Here is a 12,751-nt window from a genome sequence, read left to right on the forward strand (position 1 = left end):
AAGATTGGTCAAATGAGAGGAGACTGCAGTTCAATATTTCTAAATGTCAAATAACGCAACTAGGGAAAATGAATACCTTAAAAGAGTACAACATTAAGGGTACAACATTGTTGGCCAGCACTACAGAGGAAAAAGATTTGGGGGCATTTCAGATGATTGCAAAATGAGCAAACAGTGGCCAAAATTTCCATTGACACATTGATGGACAGCGGGCTACATGTTTTTACCCATAGTCCATGGTGTAGATTAACTGCTGTAGCACAGGGGAAAATATGCAAAATAATACAAAGACATACAAATATTTTTTCACTTCTCAACACCACTGAGATACTAAGGCTCGGTTCACACTGATGCAACATAGGATCTGACTTTTGAGACTCCAAGTCTGATGACATGTGAAATTCAATGTTTTCCTATGAGAGCTGTCTTATCTGATACTTCACAAGTCTGTCCGACTTTGGTACGACTTCAATGCCACAGAGTGTAAAAAGTCACATCAAAGTCGTATCAAAGTCGGATTCCAAAGTAGTTGCACTGAAAGTTGCTTGACTTTGTAGTCGGGCCAGTGTGAAACAAGCCTAAAAAGGAGGAAAAAAAAACAGTATTTTATAATAAAAAAAAGGAATTTTTAATAAAAGGAATGTTTATGATACATGGTTCTTTGGTAAACTAATAGGTATCCCATTAGGGTTTAGGGGTTAGATCTATTTTAACATATCACAAAGAAAATAAAAAGAAAAACTCTGCAAAGTCTCTTGTTGTGGCTTTGTGGTAGAATACACATTTAGCAAACAATTCCCCTTTAAGAACATGAACTTTTCCAGTGGGGTTATTATACTTTTTTACATTTTAATTTCAGCTACCAAAAAGTCCATATAATGTCCACTTAGCAAATTCCCATCTAAAATCAGATATCTCACTGCTTGTTTTGGCTATGGAACAGTAATGCCGCATACATACGATTGGACTATCCGGCGGACTTAGTCTGGCGGACCAGAGTCTGCCGGACAATTTGATCTTGTGTGGGCTCCAGCGGACTTTTTGTTCTCAAAAGTCCGGTGGACTTAGAAAGAAGACTTGACTCAAAATTGTCCACCAGACTCAGCTTTCTAGTGGACGATCCGCTCGTCTGTGTGCTAGTCCGCCAGACTTTCCAAATTAACCGATTTGCCCACACAAGAACTAAAGTTCATTAATTTTGTACGTGACTTCAGGTATGACGGGCCTAGAGAAGGAAGTCAATGTCACCGCTTTCACCGGCGAGATTGACACCTTGAGAGCCCCCTCGCCTGGTATGGGTTTTAAGGGTAACCTCTATGCCAAAAAACACTGTGGATGTCCCCCCAAAGTCCATACCAGACCCTTATCCGAGCATGCATCACGGCCGTTAAGGAAAGGAGGTGGGGATGAGCGAGCACCCCCCTCCTGAACCGTACCAGGCCACATGCCCTCAACACGAGGGGTGGGTGCTTTGGGGAAGGAGGGCGCCCTGTGGCCCCCCAACCCAAAGAACCTTGTACCCATGTTGATGAAGACAAGGGCCTCTTCCCGACAACCCTGGCCGTTGGTTGTCGGGGTCTGCGGGCGGGGGGCTTTTCGAAATCTGGGAGCCCCCTTTAATAAGGTAGCCCCCAGATCCCGGCCCCCCACCCTATGTGAATGAGTATGGGGTACATTGTACCCCTACCCATTCACCTGAGGGAAAGTGTCAATAAAAAAACACACTACACAGGTTTTTAAAGTAGTTTATTAGGCAGCTCCGGGGGTCTTCTTCTGACTTTTCCGTGCTTTCCAGTTATTCCCGCCGGGCTCCTCTGCTATCTTCTGCTCTTTTGCTGCTCTTTTGCTAGTGGAGGAGCTCGGCTTTCTCCTTCATCGTCGCTGTCGCCCTCGCCCTCGCCGTCTTCTTCTTCTTCCTTCTTCTGTTCTTTCGATGTTGACAAAATGCTCTCTCCCACTGTAATGTCATGGACACGGTACGTGGCGACTTATATAGACATAAGGGGCGACTTATATAGGCATATGGGGCGGGGTCACCGGGTGATGTCACATTGTGACCACACCCCTTATGATGTCACAGTACCAGAGGATACTGGGACTACCCCATACTCATTCACATAGGGTGGGGGCCGGGATCTGGGGGCCCCCTTATTAAAGGAAGCTTCCGGATTCCGATAAGCCCCCCTCCCGCAGACCCCGACAACCAAAGGCCAGGTTTGTCGGGTAGAGGCCCTTGTTCTCATCAACATGGGGACAAGGTGCTTTGGGATGGGGGGGCCGCAGGGCGCCCCCCTTCCCCAAAGCACCCACCCCCCCATGTTGAGGGCATGTGGCCTGGTACGGTTCAGGAGGGGGGCACTCACTCTTACCCACCCTCTTTCCTGACCGGCCAAGCTGTGTGCTCAGATAAGGGTCTGGTATGGACTTTGGGGGGACCCCCACACCGTCTTTCGGCATAGGGGTTACCCTTAAAACCCATACCAGGCAACAGGGCTCGCAAGGTGTCAATCTCGCCAATGCAGGCGGCGAGATTGACTTCCTTCTCTAGTCCCATCGTACCTGAAGTCTTGTTCAAAATGATCGGACTTTAGTCCGTGTGTGGGCAAGTCCATTCATTTGGAAAGTCAAGCGGACCTCCGCTGAAAGCCTGGCGGATTGTCCGCCAGAAAGTCCGTTTGTGTGTGGTCATGTGTGTGCAAGTCCGCTCATTCGGAAAGTCTGGCGGACCTCCGCTGCAAAGTCCGGCAGATTGTCTGCTGGACTAAGTCCACCGGATAGTCTGATCGTGTGTATGAGGCATAAGTGTAGGTAAATCTGCCTAATGGAACATAGAGAGCAAGAAAAAAAAAACTGATAGGAGTTATAACCCTCCCTTACTCTATTTTACATTTTCATTTTAGTTGCCAAAAAGTACATCCAATATATAAAGCCCACATAGCAAAATCCCATTCAAAATCAACTATCAAATGCATTTAGGATGACAATGAGAAAATACAAACCTTCTAAACAGGTATATCAGAAGAAAAACGATTACTACTGATGTTACGGCAATAATTAAGATTATGATCCATGTTGGAAAGATTACTTTGTCTAAAAGGCAAGAATGTTTTTTAGTAGAATATGTATTAATACAGAGAATATGAATAACAAACATCTGTCTGTATATGATATATGAATACTTTTAGCTGTCCCATGATTTAATTTCAATTTGATTCAGATTTTCTTTTTGTGAGCTAAGTTATATGTTACACCTTAGAAAATAAAGATGCATTAACGGTGATTGCATTTTTATCTGTAATTAGCTTGGTGTCCTTAAACATGCAAAGCAACCACACAACACTGACTCCTGATTTAAACAATTTGACTTTTGAATTTTGATGAAAACTACAGTAGTCACAAGAGAAGACCATGGTGTGATTAGAGATGTGCTGAACACCCACCAGTTCGGTTCACACCAGAACTCTTGAACATCGCAAAAGTTTGGACCCGCACCCTATTAAAGACTAATGGACCCGAACTTGAAAAATCAAAAGTCCCCATTTCAAAGGCTTATATGCAAGTTATTGGCCATAAAAGGGGTATGGGGGGGCCAGGTTCTGCATAAATGCAAAAATGCAAAAATACTTTTTAAAAAAAGATTGTTCACCAGATTTGCCCTAAGATACAGGTAAGATTTCAGGCATCCCTTGCAACAAAAATGTCATTTTTGGTAAGATACTTTCAATAGGAAATCACGGCTAAAGGGTTGCAGGCTCTGCAGCTTTCCTCATTGGAGCCCTGCAAGTGCACAGCTGATTGATAATTATGAAATCACTCCCATTAGACTCACTTTCCCACATAGATGCAGACAAACACAGAGGGATTTCTTCAGAATAACAAAAGGTAGGACACTGCAACAAAGTTTATTAAAATCCTTGTAGTGTACATAGATCACCTAGAGGGGAATGTTTTTTTTTTTTTTCAATAAAAGTGGAGTTACGCTTTAACATTGTCATCCTGCATCAGGGAGTGCTGTTATTGGCAGAATCCCTAGATCAAAAGCTTTAAAACAGATTTATTAAAAGCAATTTGCTAAAGAAAACACAATACATTGTGGCTTTTTATGATTATATCCTCAGATCTCACCATTGCAAACAGAATGTGATGTATGTATTACACACTTAGCCTCACCATTTGTAGAAAATTTCCTGCTCTAAGACAGCAATCTAAACACAAGCAGACAGTATGATAGTCACTGGGGAAGAGTAACTAAGCAGTTAAATAAAAGGCGTAACTAGAACCTTCCTGGCCCCCTGTGCAAGAAACAATGAAGGGCCCTCCTGACCCCTGGCTGGGGCCCTGCCCTCCAAGCAAGTGCTTTATGACCCTGGTAGTTCCGCCACTGCTGTTAGTATTTTTTTTATCTTTGTGACTTTATTTTTGTATTATTTTTTAGCATGTTATTTATTTATTTATTTTAGACATTTACATTTTTATTATATGAGCCCTGTTGAGGAGCTTTGGTGATATATCAGGGGTCTAAACAGACCTTTGAGACAGACACAGCCTTCAGTCTTCACCTCTGTAGCTTCAACTGCACAGCACGAATGGGTAGAAATAGCTCTGTACAGAGCTTCCTGTTCATTCACAAACTGAAGCATAGTAAACACAGTAGCGATCACTGACTCTGTCCATTCAAAAAAGGAAGGGCTGACATATATTTTGGCCCTTCCCCACGCTCCATGCTGACACATCCTCCACAGCAGCCAGGGGGAGAGCGGAAGGGAGTATGTCAGTCTAATGCTTTGCAAGAATCAGTGCCCCTTTAGAAAAAGTAACTGGATATATTACATAGTTACATACAGTAGTTGGTAAGGTTAAATAAAGACAATAGTCCATCCAGTTAAACCTGTGAAGGTGTGTGTGTGTGTGTGTGTGTGTGGAACAATCATTTCCTATATCCCTGTATATTGTTTTCGCTAAGATGCATGTCCAAGAGTCTTTTAAAACTATCCATACTTTCTGCCGACACCACTGATTATGGAAGAAAGTTCCACATCCTTACCTCCCTGACAGTGAAAAACCCCCTATGCAGCTCAAGGTTAAACCGCTTCTCTTCCAATCTTATTGTGTGGTCCCCTGTCTTCCTACACTCCCTGGGACTGAAAATATGTCATACTTACGCAATGATTACTGTTGAGATATATGTATATCGCTATTATATCTCCTCTCAAGTGTTTCTTCTCCATGGAGAATAAATGCAGCGCTTGTTAGTCGTTCCTTATAGTTGAGGTCCCCCAGTCCCCATATTAATTTAGTAAGGAAAAAACAAGGAAGGGGAGGTGCTGACCTGAGTGTAGTATTAAAATGATGGCTTTAATAGGAAAACATTAAAAACACTTACAAGATGATAGAAGATGCATGCTCGTCAAAGTAAAGTCCATTCCACATGGCTCTGTGGGTCCCACCGCTGTTCCAGATAGCTGGAAAGGATTGAGCAGCTGGCTGGAATGGATCACAGTATTTCTCCAGGAGCAAAGGAGCTAAGCACCTCCACACTGACCAGCATGGACCGTGGAATAGGAAGTGATGTCACCGGCGTCTGATTGGACCTAGGCAGGGCTGGAATCTTGTCAATCAGGGCTGCAGTGGTGAAAGGCTACGCGCTCAGAGCTGACTGCTCCTTCTATTGGCCAATGCCAGGACTGTACTTTACTTTGACAAGCATGCATCTACTATCATCTTCTAAGTGTTTTTAATCTTATCCTATTACAGTCATCATTTTAATACTACACTCAGGTCGGCGCCTCCCCCTCCCTGGTTTTTCCTTACATGTCTTGCAGAGTTCTGCACACTCTGAAGGATGGCTGCCTTCCTATTTAACCCTTAATACTCCTTTCTATGGATACATCACCATCCAGCTATTACAGCCACAGAATATACCCCTAACGATTACTCCATCTGGAGCGCCAGATAAACACTGACTATACTGCATATTCATTTAGTTGCCCTTCTGTGGACTCTCTCCAGCTCTAGCACATCCTTTCTGAGGATTAATGACCAGAACTGGATTGAATACTCCAGATGTGGCCGAACCAGAGTTTTATAAAGTGGCAGAATAAGAGTTTTATCTCTGGAGTAAATTCCCTTTTTAATGCATGCTGATGGTAGCCACAGATTGACACTGTATGATTTTTCTCAGTCTGTCTAGGACCCCTAGATCCTTCTCCGTCCTGGAAGCCCCTAGGGGTTCTCCCCCTAATGAGTAACTTGTGTAATATTTTTACCCCCCAAGTGCATTACCTTACATTTATCAATGTTAAACTTAATTTGCCATACAGTAGCCCACTCCATTAATTTATTCAGGTCCTTTGTAAAGTTTCTATATCCTGCTTTGTTGTTATTGCCCTACAGATTCTTGTGTCGTCAGAAAACCCTGAGATCAAACTAATTATCCCACCTTCTATATCATTTATAAATACATTAAACTGAATTGGTCCCAGGACAAAGCTTTGAGGTACCCCACTAACCACTTTAGACCATTCTGAGTATCCGTTATTTATCACAACCATTTGGACACACCCCTGTAGCCTGTTTTCTATCAAATAACAAACCTAACTCCATGTTGAAAGTGTGCTGGATTGGTTTATGATGCTCCAGTGGGCACAACCTTAAAGTGGTATAACTCCCAAAAGCAAACATTTATTATAGCTCACCAATTCATAGATGCGTTGGCTGCATTTGTTTTCTTATTAAGCTTTCCATTACTTTCAGCTGGTGATCTGTCCAGTAAGCCTGTTGTTTTAACAGAAAATCTCTTCTGCAAATATAGCAGTACTAGGACTAAGACAAACCACTTACCCCTGACAGGGCTGCTTACGTTGATCAGCTTTTATTTAGTCGTGTAAAACCTTTATCCCAAAAGATTAAAAAGAAAGAAAAGTTTTTTGTAACTGCTTATTTAACTGCAGTGTGAGCTGGAGTTTGGCTTCAATTTGTTAGGGTATCTAAATATGCTACTACATCTAACACCCTCTTTCCACATACTGACAATACTGTTATCCAAAGGTGCCCCTGTGCTCATCCATCCAGATTGGGAGCACTCTAATACAAGAGGTGAGCTACTGGCCGGATCACCAGGTGAAAACAAAGGGAAAGTTGCAATATATTACATTTTTGGTTTTGGGTTTAATACTGTTTTAATGTCAACTACCATGTATACATCTATATTTCCATTTGAGAAGGCTTTACAAAACTTACAACCAGCATATTATTTAGCAGAATGAAATTACAATTTATTAGATACCAAATATGATTTAGATATAATGGGGTTGATTTACTAAAACTGGAGAGTGTAAAATCTTGTGTAGCTCTGCAAAGAAAACCAAGCAGTTTACAGGTTTTTTTGTCAAAGCTTAATTGAACAAGCTGAAGTTAGAAGCTGATTGGTTACCATGCACAACTGCACCAGATTTATACTCAACAGTTTTAGTTAATCAGATGTGACGTTATATGTGTCTTTCTTTAATGCATTGTTTTATCCTTCTGGACCTTGGAATATACATTAGTATACCACTGTTTATGAAGGTAACTTAATCGCAGTAAAAATTATGGATTATGCACCACCTACAGGGACCCAGGTATCACACTTACATCATTAGATAGCTCCTCCTCAGCAAATTACGCTCCCTTGACCTCCGCAATTCTGCTTTATCCTGGTTTTCCTCCTACTTATCTCAGCGCACTTTCACTGTCACTTACAACTCCATCTCCTCCACTCCCCTTCCTCTCTCTGTTGGGGTACCCCAAGGTTCTGTCCTTGGGCTCCTCCTATTCTCAATCTATACCTCTTCCCTGGGCCAGTTGATAACCTCCTATGGTTTCCAATACCACCTCTATGCCGACGACATCCAGATCTATCTCTCCACTCCTCAACTCACCCCCTCAATCTCCTCACAGATCTCCAACTTACTGAATTACATATCAGTAAGGATGTCACACCACTTCCTCAAACTCAATCTTTCTAAAACTGAACTTTCCTCCTTCACAATCCCCCCTCCCCCCCGTGACTTCACCATTAATAAACAACACAACCATTGGTCCCTCCACACATGCCAGGGTCCAGACTCTGGCATCTCCTTCAGCCCCCATATCCAATCACTTTTTAAATCCTGCCACCTTCACCTCCGTAACATCTCCAGAATTCGACCCTTCCTGACTAATGACACCACAAAGCAACTTGTTCACTCCTTGATTATTTCCCGCCTTGACTACTGCAACTCTCTCCTTAATGGCCTACCCTTAAGCAGGCTATCCCCCCTTCGGTCTATTATGAATGCTGCTGCTAGACTAATACACCTCACTAATCATTCCGTGACTGTTGCCCCTCTTTGCCAATCCCTTCACTGGCTTCCCCTACTCCACCGTGTAAAATTCAAAATGCTAACCATAACATACAAAGCCATCCACAACATCGCCCCCATCTACATCACCAACCTCATCTGCAGATATCGCTCAAATGGTCCCCTCCGCTCCTCCTAGGACCTCCTGCTTTCTAGCTCCCTTGTTACCTCCTCTCATGCTCGCCTTAAAGACTTCTCCAGAGCCTCTCCCATCCTCTGGAACTCCCTGCCCCAGTCTGTCTGATCAGCCCCTACCGTGTCCACCTTTAGGAGTTCCCTGAAAACTAATTTATTCGAGGAAGCCTATCCCACACCCACCTAACTGTCCCGAGCCACCCTCATCAAATAATTCCCTGCAGCTATTACCCTTTGTACCATCACCCCCTCCCTTTAGAATGTAAGCTATACAAGCAAGGCCCTCCTGTACCTTTTGTATTGCACTGTAATTGTCTTGCCCCCCCCCCTCATACATTGTAAAGCGCTGCGTAAACTGTTGGCGCTATATAAATCGTGTATTATAATAATAATAATACCCTGGTATCTTCAGAGGGTCTGGTTGATGAATCTAGGGTATCATCAGAAGGCACACAGAGACTCATCTGCACCGAGCAGCACCAGTGTAAAAATCGAAACTAAGACTCCAACCTCATTCATCCCACATCCCACTCCCCAATTAATGAAATCCTATGCATGGTGTACATGGGAGCTTGTTAGTCTAATTCCTGTGAGCATAAGGAGTTTATCTGAGATGATGTCTTTTTTATCTACCAGTCTGGGACAAACTAGAGTAACTTCTGCACAGTGTTGCATGCGATGACAGGCTATCAGGGATGAGCCCGCGGTTCGAGTCAAGCGTAAGTGTTCAGTTGTTCTTAAACAAACCAAACCTATGGGGCATTCGTGGGAAAATCGAGCGCCCTCGAATTTCAGGTGCATGCTTTGATTGGCCAAAGCATGAACCTGACCTGCATGCTTTGGCCAATCACAGCGCACTCTGTTGAGGGAGCCACAATTAGCCAAAGGCAGGGTGCTTTTGGCCAGTCTTGGCTCAGGGGGACTAAGTCCCCACCCCACACTATACAAAGACCGCTTACATAGCGGCCATGTATAGTGTGTGGACAGAGATAGTTTGAGCTAGATTAGGCAGGCAGGCTAGTGGCAGTGTGTGTATATATATATATATATATATATATATATATATATATATATTAGGGCTGTGGAAATTAAAGATGAATTCCTCGATTAATCATGAATTTTTTTGATTGGTACTCACCTCTCCGCCGGCTTCCGGGTCTTCAGGGAGTTCCATCGGAGATCCGTTCATGGACATCAACGTCACTGGACTCTTCCCGACTTCCCCAAGTGCCTCTGTCTGCAAATGAGGGGAAGGGGGAGGAGTCCGGTGACATCGAAGTTCTGATTCAACGTAGCGCATACGGGGGAGGAGCTACGCATGACGTCACCCGCTGCTGCCCTACGGAACTAACACGGTTGTCGGCTTTACATGCTGTGTTTTTATCATCTTTATGTAAGTAGTTTGTGTTGGAACACAAAAATGAAATCTTATACTTAAGCGGTGAGCACTTAGATCTTTTCTTTCTACCCATGACCCATTTCATGACCCATGACCTGGCGTCCTTGCTGAGATCTAAGGAGACGTGAGAGAAGTTTATGGTCCGTGTTAACCCTTTTCATACCCGCTTGCATGACCACCTGTTTGCACAGGGGTCCATACCATAAGGTGAGAGTGATTAGTTAGACCGGAGGTGGAGGGATTGTCACGCTACTGTGGGAAAAAAAATTACTTACGTCAGTGTTACAGTTTGAAAACGTATTTGTGTGAACTGTGAAGTTAAAGCGGGACTGTACTGCGGAAAAAAATATTAAAAGCCAGCAGCTACAAATACTACAGCTGCTGACTTTTAATAAATGGACACTCACCTGTCCCGGGGTCCAGCGATGCCGAGGCCGATCGATCGCTCGGCTTTCGGCTGCTGCCGCCACCATTCTAGGTGAGGGAATCAGGAAGTGAAGCGAATCGGCACTTCCCGGTTCCTTACTGCGCATGCGCGAGTCGCGCAGCGCAATAGGAATTGTCCGCACTGTCTCTGGGACCTGTGTGTGTCCCACGGGAGTCTATGCCCGGAAGTGGGTGTAAATACCTGTCTTTGACAGGTATCTGCACCCCCTCCCCCCTGAAAGGTGCCAATTGTGACACCGGAGGGGGGAGGGTTCCGATCAGCGGAAGTTCCACTTTAGGAACCCCCGCTTTAGGGTGGAACCCCCGCTTCGTGGAAACAAACTAGTTTCGGGTGATTGTATATAGTGTATACCACATTTACAACTGACTAATGCAGAGTTGCAATGCAAGGAGATGAGCTAAAAGTAGTTGGAGCTGTATGTGCATGATAATTAATCAAAATTAGTTGATTAATCAATTTAAAAAAAATGTGATTAATCGAATGCGAAAATTTTAATCAGTAACAGCCCTAACATATATATATATATATATATATATATATATATATATATATATATATATATATATATATATATACTCTGCATTTAGTGTAGGCTAGAAATTCTGTGTGGACTCTATATTCAGTATGTAGGTGATATTTTTACCTTTAAATAAGCCAAAAAATAAATAAAAGGAAAAAATAGCCACACTTATATTATAAATATAAATACCTCTTCAATGTGACTCCAAAAAATATGTATATATAATATATATAACTACTAAGTAAACAGTTTTAACACCCTGTGACAAGTGAACACAAAATATGCCAAAGCAAAATTAATGTGCCAAAGCAAAATTTATATAAATAAAAAATCAAAAATTATTCATAAAGTGTCTAAAATGTCCCTTAAATTGTAGTGTCTTCTTATTCCATCCACCACATCAAAAAGTGATAAGTGACTCCTCTCACTTAAGAAATGCACTCCCAATGCCTAGACTTTCGTATCAGGCTATAAGTGCTTTGAAGCCACACAACTAATGGTGAATCGATAATTCAGTAATCCAACGTGTATATTCAGATCACTCCACATGTAAAATAATAAAGGTGCTCCAATAGTGTAAAACAGTATGAACCACTTTATTGCAAACACAAAAAACGTAAACCTTTATACTCACATTCTGAAAATTCAAAAGCCAGCAAAACAATTCAAAGACACAGCAAGTTTCTCTACTGATTTAACACAATATTGGGCTGCTGTCACGGCAGACCCAAGGTGTGCAAGTGTATCTCTTGTATTTCTCACCCCCTCCTCAGCGTCCAGATACAGTATCGTATCAACACTTTCTGAATAGGCTTCAAGTGTCACACAACACTGGTGATGATTGCCGCACAGCCAAGTCCCCGACATGTTTCGTCATACACTGACTTATTCATCTATGAATAAGTCAGTGTATGACGAAACATGTCATACATAGACAGTTGAAGTACTATTGTAAGAAACATGTCGGGTATATAGCCTGCTGGCTGGATCTACTACGCTTTTTTTTATCTTATTCTTTTAATATTTTTATCTTATTCTGTTTGTACACATCTTTATGGATGATTGTTACAAGTTTTTTATACTTTTTATTGATTAAATAATTTTTCTATCGGAGTGACCTGCTCTGTGGAGGCTTTTTTCATTTTATTTCTTCCCTGTGTACTGCCTGTGGCGTGGATGACTACATCCTTATCGGTACGTGAGCTTGGATGCTGGCTACCTAATTTATGACAACTCAGATGTCCATATCTTCACACACGATTTGATGTTCCATTATTCTGTTTGGATGATCCATTGGGGGTGGCTATTTTTCACGCCTGATTGACTCAACACCATATGTGTGTGGGTCCACACCTGAGGGTAAGAGTATCCATTACCTTATTCTGACATCATTGTACACTGGGAATTTCTCTATATGAAGTTGTATACCTTCTCCGAAGAGGAAATATATACATCTATTCTGCGGTTACTTTATACATCTGGAGCTCCTGCTTGAATTTTAGCTTTTTTTTCCGAAGAGGAATACTTGTATTGATTATTTTTAAAGGGACTGTGTCAATATTACATTTTTGTCACAAGACAATTTTTGCACTTGTACTATTTTGTTTATTTAGGGATAATTTATTGTTGTTCACTTTTTAGGTGGTGAATTGTGGACCCTTTTTTGTTTTTTCTTTGTGATTTGGCTGTGATATGCCATTTTTGAATTTTTTTTATATGTTTTGGGATATCACATGATTCCATTTACACTTATTTAAAACTGTTTTATTTTGCATGGATATTCCCTCTAGTAGGTTTCTCTCTTGGGGGCATATCCTGGTAGCGCTGCATTCTTAATTGTTATTCTTGTTTACACAATCCAATCATTG

General features: G+C 42.2%; 1 protein-coding gene across 1 annotated transcript in view; it reads right to left on the reverse strand.

Moving 5' to 3' along the window:
• LOC143982232 (interleukin-5 receptor subunit alpha-like) overlaps positions 1-12,751 on the reverse strand; it is a 93,440-nt gene that overhangs the window by 19,383 nt on the left and 61,306 nt on the right. Inside the window, exon 9 of the mRNA XM_077480777.1 lies at positions 3,000-3,090. Coding sequence (XP_077336903.1) covers positions 3,000-3,090 — 91 coding nt within the window. The remainder of the gene's footprint in view (positions 1-2,999; positions 3,091-12,751) is intronic.

The sequence above is a fragment of the Lithobates pipiens genome, unplaced genomic scaffold (genome assembly GCF_037356315.1).
Source record: "Lithobates pipiens isolate NorthernLeopardFrog02 unplaced genomic scaffold, aLitPip1_a1.2 Scaffold_16, whole genome shotgun sequence".
Lineage (NCBI taxonomy): Eukaryota > Metazoa > Chordata > Amphibia > Anura > Ranidae > Lithobates > Lithobates pipiens.